General features: G+C 39.7%; 1 protein-coding gene across 2 annotated transcripts in view; it reads right to left on the bottom strand.

Moving 5' to 3' along the window:
- The window catches only part of LOC137910715 (RNA-binding motif, single-stranded-interacting protein 3-like), a 93418-nt gene that overhangs the window by 35707 nt on the left and 34719 nt on the right, over positions 1-22992 (bottom strand). For both annotated transcript variants that reach the window (XM_068755108.1, XM_068755117.1), the window contains exons 3-4: positions 20131-20189; positions 11820-11911 (exon numbers count right to left, since the gene is read on the bottom strand). In XM_068755108.1, coding sequence (XP_068611209.1) covers positions 11820-11911; positions 20131-20189 — 151 coding nt within the window. The remainder of the gene's footprint in view (positions 1-11819; positions 11912-20130; positions 20190-22992) is intronic.

Raw genomic sequence — 22992 nt, forward strand, 5'->3', positions numbered from 1 at the left:
TCAGTGTAACTCTCTTGTGATTACTGTGTTTTGGAGAAACCAGCGGTCGGACTGATGCAATAGCCACAACATTAAGCACATTACAAGCATAATTCTGTTTCAGTTGATGTGCTTCCGATGTTGGGAAAGCTGCAGAGTGTGCTCAGGGGGCCCATGTCCAAAGAGAACCCAGAAAAAAAGAATGTTGTTGGTCCCAACACTGGGAGCCGGGTAGTGAAGCAGAGTTCACTTCCATGTTGAGAAAGATGTCTCCATGTGTTTACAACAATCATTGAAAAGAAGCCACAATAACACAAATAGCAAGAGTGAAGCACAATGTTGTGTTGTGAAAGCTCACTTTTGTTTTGGCTCTGTCCAACATGGTAACAAGACATTAAATAAAATCAAAACAGATTGAGAGCAGTGTTTGATTAATGTTCTTCTTTTTTTAATGTGTGTGGGGTGTGTTTCCCTGTTTATCAGCCAAAACAGAAAAACACGCAAACACTGTCAAAGACATTATAACAATAATAAGGGTACCGGTACTTGATGAGCATATGGCATCTTGCGTAGTGATCGCTGACACCTTTGTGTTGGTGCATAGGTGGAGTCACTCCGCCTATTCAGCTAATCAGCTGCACCGGTATATCTAAGGCTAAGAGGAGCAATTACAAAACAATCTGCAGTTTGTTTTCAGCCCCAAAACATGCAAACAACACACACACACACACACTATGGGGAGCACATGTAAAGGGTTACAGCTGAAAGAAGGAACAAGGTTGATAACAATTATTTCTGACATCCTTTAGGGCAAGATGACATCAACACCAAAGCTCAATGGAATTAATCCCAAAGCTAAAAGGAAAACTTGTGAGTCTGCGAAAGATTTACAGAGAGAAACATTAATATGACCGTTCAGGATCTAAGCGCTTAAGTTAAATTACCATACATCTACATCCATTCCAACACATTCACATGGTGATGGCAGAGGTTACCATACTTCTATCATTTCTCAGTCATTTGATATTTGGTTCTTCTTTACTTTTAGAATAAACATCAAACACAACATGCTGTTTATTTGATTCCCTTACGGCTTACGTGAAGAACAAAGCTAAAGTAATATGTCCTATTTAGGAAGCCCTCTCTCGGATAAAGGAAGAGAAAATTAATAATAATATTTTTCGACAAACTTAGTGAGTGCATTTTATTTTTCTATTTCAGTCTTCTTTTTTTCCTGCTAATGGCATGTGGCTTGTCCTCAAACATCTTATTCGGAAATGGAGAGAAAACAAATTAAAGGGGAACTACAAAATTAAAAAAAGTTCTCCGAAGTGCAGGGAGGAGAAAGTTTGTGCTCCCGGCACTGCAGTGATTAAAACATAAAACACTGGCTCAGACTCCAGACTCATGCTGCCTCACAGTGATGACAAATGCATTTTATTCCTGACATGTTGTATGTGGTCATCTCATACATGAATGCATGGCGGCATACAAGTGGGGAAATGCTGTTTAAAATTATTACAGGGCAAATAAAATAGCTTTAGCTCGGTTTCATAATTCAGCACCGCATCAGTGTTGAGGACAAAAATCTATTTATTCGCCATTGTCAGGATTCACAAACTAGGATTTTTTTCTTGGTGCAATCGTGCAACATGTAACATAAAATAGCAACAACAACAAATGATAGAATGCAAAACTACAGTGCTATGCCAGCGTATGCAGTAATACTAGATTATACTCTACATTTGAACACGAGTGAATTTTCAGCACAATTCCTCCAGAGAGCAAGCAAGGAAAAGTTGAACTCAAAGTGTAAATGAAGAGTTTTAAGGAAACGGCCATGATACCTCACCTTAATTGCAGTGCAGCAAAAGTCTAAAAATCCTCCAAGGGTATATAACACTTCCAGCACTTATAAAAGTTACCCCGACTGAGAGCTGTATTATGGAGAGTTAAGCAGTCCGTGTCCACCCACGCGTTCTGCTGGCCTTGGGTATAAAGTTCCGGGGGGGAAAGGGATATTGTTTTACACTTCAACAAAATACCTTTTCCACGACGGCTCGCTCTCTTCATCTGTCACGGGGCAGTCTAGCCATCGAGGTCAAGTACCGGTATGCCTATTTATGTGAGTGACTGTGAATGAGTGGATGCTCTGTTCAAGCATATTCACACCGACTCTCCTGGACAGATTATATGATAAGCACCTGAGCAGCGCTGCTGAAAAAAAACAAGTATCTTAGATCGTATTAAATCATTCAAAACAACAATTTACTTTTAAAAACCATTGGTCATATTCTCTCTGTTTGTGTTTTTATAATTTTAAACACATCCTTCTTAAGGATTTTTCTAGATCTAATAAAATATCTATTTCAGGGTTGCAACATTTTAATTTTCACAGAGTAATATAGGTGACTGATCTGTGATATCTAGGGTGGTATATTCTCTGTTTTTCATACAAATGCACAGAAATGTGTATACACCGTCTGTTTTGTGCTTCAACCTGACATTATTTCATCCTGATCAATGCCTTTGTCCTGCAGATTCAAAGCTCGAAAGCTGTGGCCTGTTGCCATGGTTATCTCTATTTGAAACCGGAGGGATTAACCTCCAGGGGACGGCTTGGGAGAGAGAGAGAGAGCGAGAGACAGACAGCGAAAGAGTGCAAGGGAGAGAGGAAAGCAAAACAAGAGGGGTAAGGGACTCCAAAACACCTTGACGCAAGAAGCATATAATAGAACTATAGAGCTAAACTGACAATGATTTTATACAGTACCAATATATAAAATGATGCATAGAAAGATAGATGTAGGTAGAGAGAGAGAGAGAGATCAAAAATAAATAAGAAGGAATGAGAAAGAAAGACAATAATAGGACTTATGAAAATTAGGACTGGAAAGTCTCCCAGGTTTCCATGCCTGGCAGCACACTATAGCTTCATACTACACTATATCTGCAATGGAGATATAGGCACATAAAAAAGACATTTAAGTGACTCATTATTGATCCTTAAATACTTTGCCAACTTTATTCCCCTCTTAAATCTCAGGTTGCTTTGCTTTGGCTGGACACAAAACACTGGCATGGATTTCAAAGCTAAATATTGTGCTCGTCTCAGGGAGATGGGTTAAGGTTAGGGTTTGGGGTTTTCATTTGCTATTGTTATGCTTTGTGATGAAAACCGATGCATTGCAGCCACTGCAAATCACACTCCAAACAAACAGTTCAACAAATGATCCTGTTTCTAAAACCTAAGAGTTTCCGTTTGAACCCTGGCCCTAAAGCACGTACACAAGAGCAGTTTTGCATCAGAAGGTGGCTTTTTGAAGTTCTTTGCAGGGAGCGAGCACTCTGAAAATGTGTTTGTTGTGTGTGTGTGTGTGTGTGGCACTGTGGCAGTCGGATAAGAGAGCAGAGATTTTCTTGTCATCTTCAGATGTTGGGACAAGGCCACAGTGGGGCCAGGCGACAGCTTGGTGGACCAAGGTCATTTACTTTTAGAAGGGGAAACCAGCCTCAGTCAGCAAATACTAAAGTACAGCCTCACATACATGCATAAAACTGGGCATCTGTTTAATCTCTGGCACACACACACACACACAAACTGATTTACTGCCATTGAGCAAACAGCCTAATCACCATCAGATCCTCCACCACGGACAGCACAGTCACACCCATCTATTAATTCCAACAGTTCAAACCACATATTTCCCCTCTTATAAAACCATTACAGTCAAACAAATGTTCTCAAACCCTCCCAGCAAGCTGAGCAGCTATAGTGTCCTCCAGAGAATGATCCCCATCTTTGTACAACCGCCACCTAGAACCTATGTGTGTGCCCTATTTAGACCTCCAGCAGTGCAGTAACCTCAAATTTGACTCATTTAATATTTTGTAACCCAAAAATACTCCATTAAAAGGTCAACCAATTAATAATTACCATATCACTATCAAAAAAAATGGAAAATAGCAGCAATTGCACATGAGTTAATAGTAAGCAATATAGGAGCACAGATCCAAGTATCTTTCTATTCATGTTCATAGGAACAATTTTTATCCTATTGTTAGCATCAAATTTGTCCTCTCCAGAATATAAATCTCAGTGGTAGTTAGTTAGATAATACTAACTGTCCATTTTTTGCATCTATCTATCTATCTATCTATCTATCTGAACAGAAGTCCAAGGCCGCGTTAAACACAACGCTGTGCGGCACTGTCCCTGCAACCTCGGATGTTGTGCTGCTGCATTACAGCGTAAGGACTGGTTCTATCTTGAATCTCAAGTACATGTTAACAGATCATGCAGGCATTGCAGGTGTCTGGCCTGACCGGCATCATGATTCCTTCTGCGCTCCTGTTTAGATCATTGAAGAAGACTGATGCCGAGGAATTCAGTGAAGAAACTTTTCCTGACGGCGATGTATAAAATGAGATTGTGTGATTGAAAGCAAATGGAATGAAGAAGACAAGACGGAGACAAGTGAAGAGGCAGCGTAGGCAGGATGATGGGCACAGGGAGAGGAAAAGCCTCATTGGTTTTCAGTGGGTATGAACAGACTCAGACGTACTAAAAGGTTACAGCATTTGATTTGTGATATTCTTCTCTGAGAGCTCTCTCTCTCTCTCTCTCTCTGTCTGGAGACCATGTTTGATCGATGGCTGAATTATGCCATCTAATTGTGAATCCAGCCAAACTCGGCTGCCTCTGCTGCCTGCCCAATGACAAACAACCAACACACCTCGCCTCCAATGACAATGAGATACGTGATCACTGGACACCCAATCAGAAAATAGACTCAATACTAGTATATTAGTCTAATACTGGAATACTCACATTAATGTACTTTATTCATAAGCTTTGCACAGTGTGTCTGGAACCAGATTTTAAATACACCTTTTTCTTCTTCATCCCTCCATTTCCTCTCACCTCATACTTCCTTCCTGTATTTATTCCTTTTGCCTTGATTAATATGCATTCCTCACTCTCAAATAAAAAAGCTTTCCAGTCCACATTCAATTCATCTCTCATTCCAGCCTACCTTCCAACAGTTCAGGCTTCCCACACCATCCCTCCATCAATCTCTACGCACCCTCACTTGCTCATGCATCCCACTCAGAGGCCAATTCCACAGAGGGAAAGAATGCGTAGAGAGGTGTTTCATAGTGTTTTCCAGTTATCTCAGTCCTTATAGAGCTGTTCTATAACCCGGCTCCATCATTCCAGGCACCACCCCCACTCTCCACCTACAGACGATATTTCCCTCATTCCTCTTTGTTTTCCTGTTCTCTCAGGGGTGATGGAGGGGTGATAGTGAACCTGAAGGGCTGTCTTTCTAACTGGGGTATTTGCAAGTTGGGAAATCCAGTGCAGTTTCTTATAGGCAATGCGTTTTAATATGCTAAAGAGATAGCGCTTTTATTGACATGTGATTGTTTGTTGTCTGTTAGCAGAATTATTCAAACAGTGAGGAACAGATTTAGATTTTATTTTTTTTAGAGGTGGAGTGTGACCCGAATAACGTTTTTTTTCTTTTTTTTAATCAGGGCAATCACAGGATTATTGATTTTTATTTTGTACATAATGCCTAGAATACTTAGATACAAATTACAAGTCAAAGTCTGATCAAGATCCAGAATATTAAATTTTGTACATTCCACAGAAAATTATAAAATAAAATATATAGTAACTATCACACTAATAATTGTTGCCAATGCAATTTAAGAACACTAAGGGCAGGTGTTCATGGTCATGGAGTTGAATTTCAGGTGGGGATGAATCTATCACAAAAGTATAGCTTTTAGATGCAGCAGTATAATTGCATTTGTTTGTGTTGAAATCTGAAGCAACAAAGATGCAATAGTTCTCTTGCTGGAGTTTTAGAATTACTTTCCGTAGTTAATTTCTGCAAGTTTTAGGACAAAGTTTGTTAAAACCTACTTTGTGTTGCAATCAGCAATGTAAGAAAATATGTTCATGTACACTTAATTACAAGAAGAATGTTGCATAAACTCTCCGAAAACATAAAAACAAAAGTTTTAAAGGATTGACTTTCTAAATCATAACACAGTGATGGTTGCTCGTGGGAAGTTTTTGTCCACAGTGCAGCTGAACAACACCTGGTGTTCTGTTTGTGCTGGCTCCCTGTAAGGTACAATGCTGGGAACTGCAGGATTAATAATTTGTTAATTGCTGCTGGCCAGAGAGTTATCTGCACATGTTGAGGCATACAATTAAAAATCTATGACTTAAATGAGTAACTAGGGAGTATTTCATATTTTAAAAAAAAGGTATTTTATGCTAATCTGGCATAAGGATTTAACAATAAACCCACATTTCTAACTAAACGTAAAACTTGCTTTAGCATAGTCCTTTTTCAAAGACTCCCACTTTAGCTAGCAGGATTTGATGCATTGTATTTTTTTCTAAAACTGTGATGTGAATCATCCTGCAGTACACAGCGAAACACCATCATGCAGGCTCTTCATCACTTGATGTTATTAATCCTAAATGATTATGTACAAAAACAAGTTTCTATCCTCCTTTGCATTTTAAGTTGTATTTTTTTATGATGAAATAATGATTATTGCTATAAACACTGATAATAACATAATTTATAGTGACAAGAAATACTGCGATTCTCATGAGCAATACCACAGTGATCCTCACCAATGGTGAGACCAGGCTTTAGAGGCCACAGGTAAAGAAGCCTACTTCAACCGCCATACCCCCCCTGACTGCACACACACACACACACACAACCTTTCACACACACAACCTCAAACACTTGAAATGGGGTTGCTCTCCTGATCATTCACTGTTATACCTGTTAATCAGCCAAAAACACATTTTTATCTTCACTTTTTTCTCCACCCCGCTAACTCTTATAGTCTTTCTTCCTGTCATCCCATCCATCCCACCCTTCTCTTTTCTGGCTTATTGACTTTACTTCTCCATTGCTCTCCCTCCTCCAGAAACACTAACATAAAAAAGACACATGCACACATACACAGAACCCAGGCCTGGTAATGCAGGGTTAATAAGATTGGAGAGCAGCTGATGGCTGTGCACATTCAGGCCAGATTGCATTTAATTCGATTGGGTTTCACTCAAAAGGCTCCCTCCCACTCCTCTATTTTTTCTGTCCTCCTTCTCGCCATTGTCTTCTTCCTGTTGTTGTTCCGAGACCAGAGGTGGCCCAGCCTCACAAAAGACACAGGTTCACACACAGGTCTCAGAGCATGTAGTGTGTGCACAAATACATGCTATTCTATTTTGGAACTGTTGTGAATGAACATGCACACACTCCAGCCCCTCCGCATTCACATAATTCATTATCTGCACTTGCACTAGACACTTGGAAAGAATACATGTAGGAAAGGGCATCAGAATTAGTAATGGTCTAACCTAAGATTTACATGATGAAATTGTTTTGTGCATGCTTGACTATTGCGAAACAACGCTTCAAACAAGGATTGCTCTTGGCTCCTGCTGTTGGAAATGAACAGTTGGATACACGCACACTTGATCCCATTATATAGAATCAGAAAGAGACTGAATTCCTGTTATTTTGAAAATCTACTTCCGTGCAGTATTTGTTGGGATTTTTCTTTTTGCTCTTTCTAAAGAGAGTCTGCTGTCCTACATTTTTATGCAAAACACTTTTGAATACATAATATAGTGGTCTTATTTCAGTAGCCCAAAATCATTACTTTTTAATTCAGATTAGGTTCAGTTGAAATTCCTGGTGAAAAATGCATTGAAAACAATGGTATGTAGTAATAAATCCACAGTTAGTTATGACTGCATCCATCTGTAAATATGAAAACCTATACCACAGCCTCTATGACTATTATAAATGAGTGTATGCTAATGTTTGCTATCTCTATATATGGACTCATGGAGAAGCTAATGACAGCAGGCCTGAGAAAGCAGGAACTTAAAAATACATTTAAAAAATCCACTTTATTAGACATATTAGACATTACTTTGCCAAACAAACATTTATTTATTTTAGTTGAAATTAGATGGAGCATGTTGTTGGGGAAAGATGGTTCCAAAGGGTTCGGGCGCATTCAGACCAGAAAGCAGTTCTAGCCAGAAAATGATAAGAGTTCCAGATTTGACAATTGGAGTGACCGAGAGGTTGAACGGGAACAGAAATATTACTGGAGGTTAGTTTGTGCAGTGCTTTTGAAGCAGTTTTAGCAGGATTTTAAATTAAATGTTAAAAAGTATTGGAAGTCAGTGGAAGAATATAAGAACAGAGCGGATATAAGGACGGCTAGTCCTAGTTAATAACTTGGTAGCTGAGTTTTGAACTATAAGTCATTCAGAAAGAGAGAAAGAGAACATCAAATATTGAGATAAGAGATTGACAGGATATAGTAAAAGTTAACCTATCTACTCTACTCCAACTGCTAACAAAAATACATCCAAAATCTCAATCATCCAATAATTAGAAAGATCTTTTAAGTAGCAACACCGTCATTGTGCGTTTTTTGACACACACATAGCTGCCTTTAAATAGTGACGTATGAAGATAACACATCGAAATTCACAATAAACCATAAGCAGAGAAAATATACAGTGCATATCGAAATATTTACTTGCCTGTAAAAAGCTGGCATAATATGACAGAGAGGGGGAAAAGAGCAAGGCAAAGCACACAAAGGGGATACAAGATAAGAAAAAAATGGATGAAAAAACATATTTGAACAAACAGGAGTGAGGTGAAGAAGGCGAACACTTTAAAATGAGAGAAAGGAGAGAGTGATGGACAAGCAGGAAGCAGGGTGAAGGAGAGACTCGAATGCCTCTGTGTCTGTGTTGTGTTGTTTGCTCATCTTTTTTTTTTTACGTGTCACTTGGCTCTGCTGACTCTTCCCATCACTAACCTCAGCCATCAGACACAGACACACACACAAACACACACTGAATACAAAGGCAAATGCAGGCTAGCACAGAGAAGCACACCGGATACATCAGAAACCAAGTTAAGAGGACATTCGGCATCTGGATTTCATCAGGCACACATGCAAAATGGATGAAAGAAAAGAAGAATGAAGGCACACAACTGGACTGATCCAAGGTTTTAATCAGTGCTGATAAATGACAGTCATGCAACCAAGTTCACTCTGTGTGTGTGTGTGGGGGGGGGGGGGGGGTTCTCTCCCTCTCCCTCTTTCCTGTCACACCAAGCCATCCTCTCTCTACCCACACAGATCCCCCTCTGCTATTTCTCCCTCTGTCCTTCATTCTCTCATTCTCTGTCCTCACTCAACCTGGTAACTAATGACTCTGGAGGTGGCATTCCAGCACCTGCTGAACACACAAACACACATACACACTATAGAAAAGAGCAGCTTGTGGCAGGGTGACATGAAGAGCACAAACTGGGCTAAGAATGAAAGAGAGAGAGAGAGAGAGAGGAGAAGAAAGCCAAGGACAGAGTGCAAGAGAGAAGGAGAAAAAGGGACAGAGGAAGGGAGGGAGGTGTGAAGTGTCACTGCCAGTGGCATCAACTCCTTAATTAGCATAATGACCTTGGCTCTTTGTCCTGTTATCACACACACACACACACGCACACACACACACATACACAGTTATTACATAGTAGTACACAGTGTTGGCGGGTGTGACCAGTCAACTGTGGCTCAGTTGGGGTTCATTTTGGGTCCGAGTGAGGTCCGCTGGGAATTATTAAGATTTTTTCCTTTAAAGCTCAAATGATAACCTGCTGTATTGCCTGCTGTATTATTTGACAAGCCTATCTATCTATCAAGCCTATCTATCACCTGAAAAAATAACTCAACAGACCCATTTTTAATGTAACATGGGACATATCTGAAGTTAAGTCGTTACATAATTTGTGATAGCGATAAATGACTGAGCAAACTTTTCCAATCAGAAAGAGATTTTATGCAGTGACAAAGATTAGATTAATGATGTGATAGCTGAATATTTTCACCAGTATCAAATCTCCTATCAAAAGCTCACACTCTATCAGATATGTGTGGGAATGGTCTGTCTTTGTCTGATTTCCTGCTTTCTATTGAATAAAAACGTTCATTTGCTATGAAACAAACAATTTGCCAATGTCTAATACTATAATTATTCATTAGCTATTTGAGTATTAGTATTTAGTCGCATGGTAAATGTAATAAAAGTCCTGCTATTTGTAGATCATAGTTTTATATAGCAGTTCTTTTGTCAGTAGTTTGCTCTGCAGCTTGTATGTTGTGAATCTTTGGCTGTAGTGCAAATACATGATGTTTTTGTCTGCTCCTGCTCTCTCTCTCTCTCTCTCCCTCTCTGTTTTTGACTCTCCTCCTACCTTTTCTTGTCTCTGTCCCTCCCTTGCTGTTATTGTCTCTCCATCTTTCTACCTCTCTCTCTCTCTCTCAACCCAACCGGTCAAGACAGATGACCGTCGTAGGTTCTGTTCAAGGTTTCTGCCTGTTAAAGGGAAGTTTTTCCTTGCCTCCATCACCAAAGTTCTGCTCTTGTGAGACAATTTGGGTTCTGTCTTTTATTATTTTATTTTATTAATTTACTCTATATCCCATCTATTTATTGGAAGAGCTAATACCTCTGTCTTCATTGAGTTCCATCACCTTATTGTTTTCTAGTTGTAAAATCTTTCAACTATATTTCAGGACTAGTACTAAGAACAACAGTTCTGTCCCAGATAACCCAGTTAACATACCATTTGTCAGTGGAAGGACGTGGGAAGCAACATGTAATTAAATCTCTCTGACACACTTTGATCAGTAGTGAAGGTGTTAAAAATAGGATTTAGTCAAACACCAATTAAGCTGCTCATCTTACAAAAAGTTTGAGGTTCCAGTTGGAAATTCAAAAACAATTTGATGTTTTTTTTTAGATGACTTTCTCATTGCACCGTGATTCGTGAAAGTTAACCGATAAGTCAGCAGCTCCCTGCATAATCGTTTCATGAAACAGTAAGTCTGTGTAATTTTACTCTGGATTGACTCTTTGCCCTCCATTCTTTCCCTCTGGAAAACTGTTCAGGAGGGAGTGGAGGGTTCGGAGGGTTCTTCTGTCTTTAATAACAGCCAAACACATCAACAGCGCTCTTCCAAATGCCCTCCAAGCGGTTAGGAAGAAACTAAGAGATAGAAGTCTAATGAAAAGAGGTTTAATATAAGAGCAAGGCAAAGGTGGCTCAGAGGCTTGCTACTGTTTAATTCAATGGGATGCTCCTGGTGCCTGAAGAGGAGCCCATTTTAATTGCACTCCTCTCTCATTTGTAAAAGGAAGTATGTGAAGATACACCTCTAATGAACCTGAAAGAGAAGCCAGGCTATTCACTGTCTTTCATTCACATTGAGGGATAATGTGATTGTGCTGGTTGAGTCCACGTTTTAAACTGCCAGCCACACACACACACACACACACACACACACACACATACACACACACACATATCAAAAACACCCATGCAAATTATTATTCTTGTTTGACAGTAAAAAAAAAAATATAGAGAGAAACTTCAAGAGGAACATGAAACAAACAGGTGAAAGAAAGGCCAAGAAAGGAAAGATAGAATAGTGGATGAAAGGAAATCAAAGCTGTACCTATCAGTCTCCCATGAATCAATGTAACATTATAACTAGCATACAGTCAATTCTAAGATGATGATTATTATCAGCATCACACTGCTGTTGTCACACGTATTACTGTGAATAGGATGTACAGTCACTTCCATTTTTTATCATCACCACAGACACCACTAGTTTAGCAGGAGGACAACACCACAGGGAAACCCCCTGACAGAAAGCAGCAGGGTGGGCCGGAGACTGACCGTCGGGATGAAGTTTACCTTTGCCATCTGCGCCTGGACTCCGCTGGCTTTGAGCGAGGCCACAGCCTTCTGCGCTGCTGCGGGGCTGTCAAAGTCCACAAAGCCGTAGCCTGTGCATGTGGACACACGCCAGAAAGACACAAGAAAAGGCAGACAAAGAGAAAGGGTGTTAATGTGATTCAGAAATCACCTCCAGCGTTTTGTTTTCAGCACTGCATAAATCCGGCAAATGTGTCAAAATCAAGTCACGTCCCTAATGAAAGCTGCTAGTTCCTCCATTAAACATGTTATAGTCCAGAACAACAACACATTTGGTGTCATAACAGTTAACTTCTTTAATCTTGTTTATCATTCAAAAGACCCACTAATGTCTGTACGTTCTGTTTGCTGTACTTTTATTGATATGTCTAAGATTTGTCATTTTGAAGATCTGTCAATATAGAAATGGCTGTTCACTACTTGTACTTATTTAAATTACAGTTACCGGTAATTATCATCAAGTATCACAAAACATTTCCTCAAAGATTTGCAAATGATAAATTAGCAAAATGGGAAAAAGTGAGAAAATATCTCACAAAGCCTTAAAAATGTACTCCGTTGGTAACGGTGTCTTTGTAACCATAACTTGTAATCACTGAGCTTCTTCTGCATCTTGGGAATGATCTACAAGTCTGAATCTACACTATTGATTTCAATATTACTTTTTATTACTATCAAATAAAATTATGTGAACAGCTACATTACTCAGTTGTGAATTACTTTTATTAATCACGTTTTTCAGTGTTCGTGGCTTGAAGAGGAGGAAAGCAATGTATTATCCAATCTGCGGATAAGAGATGGTTGAGCAGTCAGCAAACTGCTCAACCTGAGTCCTGAGCATATCCAGTATAACCAGTGTCAGCTCGTATTTATGCCCTGAATCAAAATATTCTTGGATAACGGCAGCTACGTCGGGGTCACCGGTAAAGTTCATATTTTGGAAAAAACGTGCTGCAGGCAGAATAACTTCCTGGTCAAAAGCCAAACGGCGCCGTCGTCCAATTAGCAAAATTTCACGTTGCCCACTGGTACCGACCTCTTCCTTAAGGTTAAATGTTTTATTGCTTACCAAAATGTTGTGGCGCTTACCTTAACGTTGTATTTCTTGCCTTAATGTTGTAGCGTTTTTTAATTTGTTGTAGTGCTTCTATTTTGTTGTAGTGGTTTGCACTTCAGGGCCACCGTAGAGCGGCATTAGTAAACAATACAAATCTACATATGAGTGACTCAATGCTGAAAGACGTGAAATCTGCTGGCTTCTTATTGGCTGACATTTAATATCACACTACATTGCACGGTAGCTCATTTTGTCCCTCAGCTCCACTAAATCTGTCTTTTCATGTAGTGCCTCTAGAGTGCGGCCATGAGTGTGTAGCTCTACACCAACGACACAAAGAAAGATTTTCCCCATTTAATGCAGCCATTAAGATGATTAAGTGTCTTCTTTAAAGAAATAAAGACACAAAGGTAATGAGTATCAGTCAGTTTTATAGCACCTTTTCTGTGTATCTGTGTATAAGTGTGTACAGTGATATCTGTCAAACTGTGGATGCTCTGGCGATTTGGGTTGGGCTCTAGAAAAAAGCACTGAAAGATAAATGGTCCGAGCACAAATATAAATCTCTGCTTTCCGTAATACAGCCTGTTTTACTGGGTTACACAGGTGGACGAAGGAAAGCGATGTCTAACAGACACATGAAAGCAACAGAGACTGTGTCTGCAGCGTTAATGACAGTTTGTGTGCGATATATGTTGATATGTGTTATATAAAAGAGCGGTATTGACATACAAGCATCAAGCGATCAGTGATGCTCAGAAAACCCAGCAGCTTTGAAATTCCAGCTGTACTTTTGATCGGGCTGCATGTTAACACAATTAAATTTCAAAAGCCTCAATCATTATAACCCTAAATGTAAACATGCTGAGGGAATACACAACCTCTGCACCACACACACACAGACATACACACACACAGACATACGCACACTTCTAACATCTGTTCTTGTCCGTCAGCCTTTTCCAGAATTCGGAGCTACGCTCTGTTTTGCTGATATGCAGATTTTATTTTTTTTTACTGTTCAAAGGCAGCAAGCTGCCTTCACAGCAATATGTGTACCGCGCACACAAATATTTATACTGTCGCTAATGAGAAACACCTAATTTATCCAAAATATGATGACAAAAACAGACTTGCCACTTCAATATGTACGATAGAATGTGCACATTCTACATTAATGACTGTGACACATATCCAGGTTTTATTTATATTTGTCTATACCACAACACTAGAACTCATTCCAAAGGTACAAAAAAGTACTGCACTTCAGAAGTGTGGCAATATTCTTTGATTTAATTTTAGTAATATTTCGTATTTCTGGCATACGTTTGCTAATAAGTGTATGTTTTAACCATTAGTTTTCCATGTAAGTAATAAGAAAATAGTAGAACCAACACAATGCATGGATAGCACTGTCATGCACCTGCACTTTGTTTCTGTGTGTTCTGTGCCGCTGACCACGTCGCTCCTCTCACGCCACTCAGGTGAAGCTGAGGATGGACCGGGAGGCTTCCTAACGAGACACACCTGAAAGCCCTTTACTAATCATCAGCAGCCACTCTTTAAAATCCGACTCCATCTTCCCTTCCTTGCCAGATAATGATTTCTCCAGCACACATGCAGACCTGTTTCTTTCCCTTCTTTGATTTCCTGTATTTTTTCAGCCATCGCTGTGTTTCCTGCTGATCTGTCCTCAGAATGTGCCGCAGTAACTATTTATTTATTGATAGTTGTTGGTTTAAGGCTGTATATTTATGTTGTTTTTTGAACCTTGGACTTGAGCTGGTCCCCTCGTTTATTATAGTGCTGTTCAGTTTTCTAGGCAATTCAGTAGCTTGTGACGCCTGCCCCGTCCCATTTGTCTTAGTTTTGTATTTTGTCTTTTTTTATATTTGCTAGTAAATGTATCTTTACGATGTCTCTGCATTTTGGGGTCCACTCTCTAGTTCAGCCGTCACAAGCAAAGTCTCAGTATGATTTTCTTTCTTTTTTTTTATTAGTGGTGGTCATCATTCTCAAAAAAGAAATGTACAGAAACAAATGGTGCCTGTACTTTTACTGCTCTAAACATTAGGGTTAGGGTTAGGGCTAATATATTCACCATCCTATGTGATTCTTCTGAATATGTGAAAACGGTTGTCTTGAGAGTTTTGTTCTTCCAAGAGGAGCACCACTTCTATTTGCATTCATGTCAACATTATATAGATGCTTTTGTGATGCCGGCCTGTGGCATTTGTCCTGCTATGTCTATGTGGATTGTTTTTCATTTTTGTTCACCAGCCTTAAAAGTTTAACAATGCCACAATCCTTCACCAGAGGCTTTCATTTTTGAGATAAATCAGCCATTACACAAATCATGTTCACGAGAGCCTGACGCTCGTAGATAACACTTGGAGACTTACTAATGGGCTCATTTGAGGTCGTTCATTTGTTCTTTCAAGCATTTTAATTTCCTCCTTTGTAATAATTAATAATGAAATTCATTTTTAGGTTGCTACATTTCTGTATTATGAGGCAAGGAGGGGGAAGCTTCATTACACAGCAGGTTTAGCATAAAAAATAATTTTACACACAATCAGTAACATGTGGCCTTAATAGCTAATTTTCAATTGCTTGGATTCATTCAATGATATTTTTTACAATCACAAGGTAAAGATATTTAATCATTCTGTAGTGTAATAATATACTGTATACTAATATACAGTCAATGTCACAGTACAATGTATTAATTAAATATAATGTAGCCTATTTAGTTTGTTTAAGGCAAACATATGACACTGTTCTTAATAAGAACTCTATAGCAATACATTTTAACTTCTATTTTTGTTTAGCAAGTCATTTAGATCACACTTAAAATAGCACAAATGGGATTTACTTTGAAGATAGTAATACGGAACACTTATAATCGATGGTGGTAGTGCTTGGCGCTAAAAGGAGGTTGTGTAACTACATCATGTAGCAGCAGACTGTGTAACTTTGACGCCATCAAACTCGAGGCTTGAGAATTTAATCTATAATGTAAGCAAGAGCTGCGTCTCAGAGCTGCTCTGTTCACAGTGATTTACCAGTCGGCCGTGTAGCTCGTATCAAATGTCTGCTTATTATTAAAGCACTAGGAAATTAAGCCCACTCTCAGGAGCCTTGTACACAATCTCTTAGTAAAATATTGGGTTGTCCCAGATGTTGCAATGCAATTTATCTTTGCCCTGTATGAATTAGTCAGTGCTTCTGAAGATCTCCGAGAGTCAGTTTGGGCAGCTCAATTTACCCCAGTAACCATGAATGATGGAGATATCGCTCCTCCGAGAACTCATCACTGGCAGCGAAAGCCTTGAACTTCACCGTTTGCTGCGACTACATTTATCACCCAAGAAGAGATCCGTCTTTTCTGAATAGTATGTGTCATCGCTCCAGTGAGGTCAGAGGTCAAGTATCAGTGACGGAACAACCCCCAGCAGCTTGTCATTCATCGTCTTGCTCAAGGACACTTCAGCTGAGTGGAGGCTTGTCGAGGGGAATGAGCAGATGCCTGCCTTCACAACTGCCGGATGGTTTTACCAAGTCAAAACGTTTCTGATCAGCCTACACTAAATCCTGCACGATGTCTGCAAAGACTTCACTTGTGCATCTTTATGATCTTTGACTGAAAATAATATCTAATAATTATATAATCCATCTAGTTTGGCCCTCCCATCTATGGACTTATGATGACACAGAGATGAAATTTCATCTTGCTCAGTCAAGCCTGACAAATATTCGACTGATGTAAAAAAAAAAACAGTTATTACACAGCACACATACCCATGAAATACACATAGAGGCACAGATAAACATATTCATACACACACAAACACACACACATCCTGAGTTCCCATCTAATCCCCTGAGCTCCCAGAGTTCCTGGCCTTGGGCCATTAGAATGGCCTAACTGAGTAGAGGGGGAACAGGAGAGATGGAGCGAAGGAGGAGCGGGTATAGAGAGAGAGAAATAACAGAATGAGATTAGCAGAGGGAGAGAAAGGGGGGGAGGAGTGGGGGGAGGCAGGAGACATTTAGATAGAGAGAGGGAGGGTGCCTCTCTTTGGGAAATGAAAATCCTTTACAAACTAAAGTGGTTTCCTCTCCCTTCCTTCCTCCATCCTGTGCTCTGTGGCCTCCACATCCCCCAGAGCTCCCACACTGCTAACGAGAAAACTGTCAGTGTATTTAATGTTAAGTCTGAAAAATAAGGAGCAAGGACTAAAAAATATTCATATTATCTAAGAGGAGAAAGCTAAAGATTAATTTATTTAGTCACTAAAAACAAATTATTATTTATGGCTTTTAAGGGAATTCTAATTGATCATATAATCTATTAAAAATGTTGTAGTGCAAGTGCAAATAAATATAGTAAGTATTGTAAAGTTATTACTTATAACTCAGTGCAGCATGAAATCATTTAGCCAAGAAGTCCTTGGAGAAATAGGATGCATAATATGAAAACAGCTGTTTACGAACATTTTCCATGTGAAGAATGAACACTTTTTGAATGTAGATTTCTTTATCTCTCTCTCTCCCTCTCGTCATTGCAAAATCTTCCTGAAGAGAAGAGGCTATCTGCTAAATCATCAGTTTCAAAGGTTCCCCTTCCCTTTCTGTCAGCCCCAGGTTATTTTTACCCCCTCCTTCTGTCTCCCAATGCCTCCTCCCCTCCCTCCCTTGCCACAAGAACTCTCTGTGCCAATTTGTACTCTCTTAGTCACGCTAAGCACTTATCGTGTCCCCACCGAATGCCTGTGCAATCAAACCAACACTTATCCGGTTGTAAGGCCTTCTAATGGTCGACTGATAATGAAAGTCCTTCATTGTGAGTTAACAACTGGCTAAGAGATGCATAAAGTCTACATCATAAGCAGTGAAATTGCTGATGAGGGCTACATCCTGTAAAAACTGTCAATGCAGACACAGCTGCAGCATTCATGCTTTAAAATAAGAAGCATACATGTATCTTTGCTTTGTCTCTCCAATATTAAGCTTCATAAAGGTCTTTTCTAAGCTGATGTTTTAGCAGTTCTGTTTATAGATCAGATAGAAAATGCCTTAATATCAAGAAAATCCAAAAGACAAAAAAAAGGCAACTACTCCAAAAAAGAAGACTTTCTAAATGATCTTAATTGGCTCTTACATTGAGTCCAGTTAAATCTTGCTGAAGAGATGAAATCCATTCTAAAATTAGATTAATCATCAATCAGAGATGTGAATCTGGGGTAGGGAAGCTGTAGCTCAGCTGTAGCTCAGCTGCCCTACCCCTGGAGGTCTGTGGGTCTGTAGTTCGAGGTCTGTAGTTTGATCACCTTCCCCTCCAGTCTAGATGTCTAGAAGTGTCTTTGAGCAAAATACTGAACCACAGTTCACTACGCCTGTCCTGTACGCATGAAGAACGCCGACAAAGATTATTCCCCCTGGAACAATAAAGTATAGCTTAATGAATTCTGCCTTGGAGGTAAAAAAAAAAGAAAAAAAGAAAAAGAAAGCAGTAATAGGTATCTAGCATTATTTTTTTTAAATAAAGCGCAGTAATTGCCTCAAACAGTGGGGCGCTGTAGTTTTTATTGAAACTCTAATCAAACAGGAATAAATTGTGTGTTTGTTTAGGTTCCTCTAATGAATATTTATGGACGCAGGACTCAGCGGGAATGACTCAGAATAAACCACTGTGCCCCTGTCCATGGTAACAAAGGAACATGGCATCTAGTTAAATAGTGTCGCGCACCAATGTGTTTCTGGGCAACGGCAGCTCGGTGGCTCAGAGCAAAACGCTTTAAGCTTAGGCTGACTTAAATAAGATTGTTGGTTTTAACAAATTAAATGATTGCTTAGAATATCACGTTATTAAAGGTTGCTTTGATTTTCATTAACAAACTCTGACTGTCAACCTTTTCTGATTAAATTAAACTCAAAATTCAAAAAATAAACAGCTAATCTGTATTATATAATTGGAGAGCCACAACTGCACTGAATCATGTGCTTAAAGGTCCATTCTAAGTGACACAACTTAAAAGAAACAAAGAATTGGGAAACCTTTAAAATAATTGATAACATGGTTTACAAGGTTTTCCACTTTCCTTTCAACTGTAACAATGTCAGGATAAGAATCCGAATATGTTTATAAAGCTAAAATATATATTTGATTGTGTGAGCTGAAAACAGAAAATAGAACAATGAAGATTTTCAAAAAAAATTAATTCATCCTAAAATGAATATTCAATCACAGTTGCTGATGGAGGTTCTGATCAGGTTTGCAGCTGAAGGAGGTTTGAGCTGTATAAACTCATTACATTTTGTTGTCAAGCTTTAAAGTTCTTTTTATTAAAGCAATTTTATGAAGTACTGCAATACCATTGTGCATTGAAGCAGAGTTGGTGAGTGTTGCGGAAATGTTTTCATGGATTAAGAACCTTCATCAACTGACCTTCCATCAGCATGGAGTTGCGTAATGACTGAATTTTCGTTTTCGGATGAACACTGCTTCAGGTAAAAATGTGGGTTGTGTTTCATTGAAGTGTTCCCATCATAACTTTAAGACAGCCAAGTCTGCAATCACTGGAAATATTCCATGCTAAGTAATCCCAAAACGACATCTCAGAATTAACATTTCTGCCACCGTTTTCAATCGGATCGACTCTTCGTTCACTCGTTCTGGTGGGTCTTAATGTTGATTACATTTGTGCTGCTGCCCTGGACCTGCATGGCAGTGCACCTTTTGAGAACATTCTTGGCAGATAAGAAAGCAATCATGCTGAACACATGCTCTCGTACGCCTCTTCAGAAGCAGACGACGACAATCACTATGATTGTGCTCAGGCCACTCCAACAATCAAGCAGATTCTCTCAGATACTTGAACGAGCCTCAGTCACCATAGAGACTATTTGAAAGACACTGTGGATATCGCATTGTTTTTGTTATCCATTTTTTTCCGGTCAAAGATAAATATGGATCGATCTCCCTCTTAAGAGCATCTTGACTTTAAGCGTCATCCACATGCAATCATGTAATCATCTAAATATAAATGAGAAGTACTCAAGCAGTGGATCAATTAGATTATGCATGGCACACGGCAGCGCAACAGGAGGCTCAAGGAAGCCAACAGACAAAACATTTTCTGCCTGACTGTTGAATAATTGGAGAAGAAAAAGTCACACGGAAATTCCAGAAGTTTGTGGAGAGCAAGCTAACATTTTAATGACACTCACCTTTGCATTGATTGGTGTTCTTGTCCAGGATGGCCTTTGTTGACACGATCTTCCCATATCTGAAAAAAAAATGAATATTCTAATTAGTCATTGAATTACTTTGCTATTTTTAAGAAGTGGCTAAAGTTTAGTCATTTTGGTTCAAACTTGCAGCATCTCAAACTAATTCACAACCCACAACAGATCAATCAATCCTTACAGTCGCTGGTGCAGAGCTCATCACTTTCCATATCTGTGTGACCATGATGCCATTTTAATAGTAAGCTCAAAGCAAAACTACAGAATAATGCGATGCTTAAATTCAGGAACTGCAGCTGCAAATATTTTCATCTTCGACCTGAAGAGCACAGAAAATTGGAATGCAGTTTGACCATAAGATTTTAGTGCCTCTGCGAGTGACTCCACGTTGTCGCAGTAAAATGTTATGTCTATCCATCCGGCTCTTCTCGATTTCAAATCCCACCGGTCCGCCTCAGAACAAAGTCACCATTGTCTCATAAATGATGCTAAATCTGAATGGCATACATTTTTTCTTGGAGAGCCATTTAGAGCGACAGAAAACCTCCACACTTCTTTCATCTGTCCTTTCTTACAACTTTTAACGTCTCCTGTCCCTTCCACTACCTTACTCTTTCTTATGTTCAACACCCATGTCTCTTCTTCCCTTCCCCCCCCCCCCCCTTCACCACACATCCATTCACCAGTTCTCTGTACTCAGAAACAAGTTAATAATGTTTCTTATCAGCCTGCTCGTTCAGTCCTTCTGGGTAGAGATGAGCGAGAAACAGACAGAAAACTGAGAAAGAGGTTGAGAAGGTATGAGGAGAGATGTGAAAAGCAGAACGAAGAAAAACAGGGACATAGATAAGGGGAGGGAAAGAAAGCTTGGATCGCTGCCTGGCTCTGTGGACCAGATTGTTTAATTAATGTTGTTTTTTTTAACACTGCTGCACAATGAATGAGTAATTGGCCGAGGAACTATCAAGCAGATTGACAGACTGGCAAGTTGGCTGACTGGTTAGGTGACTGGCTGATTGCCACAGGTGAGGGATGGAAAAGTATGTTCCCGATTCCCTTTTAGAGAAAAACAAAACTATATGGGAGAAATGAAACATTAGAGAAACCAGGGGGAGATGCAATGTGGGAGGCTGCCAGCAGAGAGAGGGCGAAACAAATGAAGGGAGGGTAGAAAGACTTGGAAGAATGAGAAGTAGAAAGGGAGAGGGAGAGCAGTCATTCAAAAGATGAAAAGAGACACTGAAGGCAAGAAGGAAGCGAGGTAGCCAGGAAGCGATAGAGAGATGTAAGCCGTGTTTAATAAAGAAGAGATCATTTAGTTGTCACCATCAGGAGAGTCTCTGTCAACCAACTGCTTCTGTCAGTGAAAAGAGACAAGCTCGCCTGACAGCCGCACGTCAAACTCTATTGGGACAAGACAATTTAGCTATAAAGACAGAAACAAGGCTTTAAAAGGCTGCTATCACACATCACATGACAGCTCAACAGCTTATGATGTTGGAATCGGGAGAGAAAGTCACTTAATAAGACCTTGTTTATTTTTATTTTCACACTTATTCCAGAAAATGATGCTACAGTGGGGTTATTTGCAAACGATGCTTTTGCAGGTATTGTTTTTAAAGTCACAACTGGAGGTATGCAAGGTCTTTGGCCGGAGGTTTAAAGAGCCAACCAATGGCCACGGCAAAAAAAGGAAAGCAAAAACACTCCGAAAAAAGGCTGGAAAAGAAAATCGCCCACACACATCATAGTTCAAAAACACCAAAGCAGTAATCACACGCATTACACACACCATCTGGCAATAGCCTGTTCTTTGTTGACTTCTGCTTCGCTATGATTCAGGCTTGGTGTGTTTGTGCGTGTCAGTCTATGAGTGTAAACAAATTCAGTGTGTGTGACTTGAATGTGCCTGGACAAATCTGAGCATACAGATGTGTGTGTGTGTGTGTATAGGGCAGCACATTGGTGCAATGGTTAGCACTGTCGCCTCACAGCAAGAAGGTTCTGGTTTTCATTCCTCTCTGTGCAGAGTTTGCATGTTCTCCCCGTGTCCCCGTGGGTTTTCTCCGGGTTCTCTAGCTTCCTCTCACCTCCAAAAACATGCAGCTTAGGTGAATTGATTGCTACAAATTGTCTGTAGGTGTGAGTGTGTGCGTGAATATTTGTCTATATTTTGTGTGGCTCTATAATGAGCTGGCATCTCATTCGGGTTGTACCCCACCTCTCACCTGTAACCAGCTGGGATAGACACCATCAATACCCATGACCCACGATTGCAATCGTCTCGTCAACCAGAAAAAAATGGATGGTGTGTGTGCGTGAATACATGACAGTGATCTCATGCAGTGCATTGGCATTTTGGCATGTTGTTTTTCCTGGTAGAAAAGAGAAACAGTGACTGTCTGATTCATTTGCATGTATGTGTGTGTGTGTGTGTGCGCGCATGTGTGTGTGCGTGTATGCCATGTCAGAATGCTGTTTGTGACAAAGTGGAGAGGAGAGTAGAGGACTGTGGTGTCTACTGTGATGAAGACATGGAAGAAAGTATTGATAATAAATCACATGATGAAGGAGTGTGAGGGGACTGCTGAGAACTATGAGGAAAATGCATCATGTCCTGACCATCATGGAGCTCCTGCACATTTAATGAATAAATCAATCTGATTGCTTATTATTGCCAAGCATGTTTTTTCTTTATGTGCTGCAGCAGCCAGCCATTTCTTCCATCAAGATGCACACTCAATAAATCAGAAAATAATGTTAGTCCAGCCCTTACTGGCCAGCTCTACGGGGGCCATATTCTTTCACCCTTAATATGTTTAGTTTCATCTCTGTGAAGCAGGT

The sequence above is a fragment of the Brachionichthys hirsutus genome, chromosome 3 (assembly GCF_040956055.1).
Source record: "Brachionichthys hirsutus isolate HB-005 chromosome 3, CSIRO-AGI_Bhir_v1, whole genome shotgun sequence".
Classification (NCBI taxonomy): domain Eukaryota; kingdom Metazoa; phylum Chordata; class Actinopteri; order Lophiiformes; family Brachionichthyidae; genus Brachionichthys; species Brachionichthys hirsutus.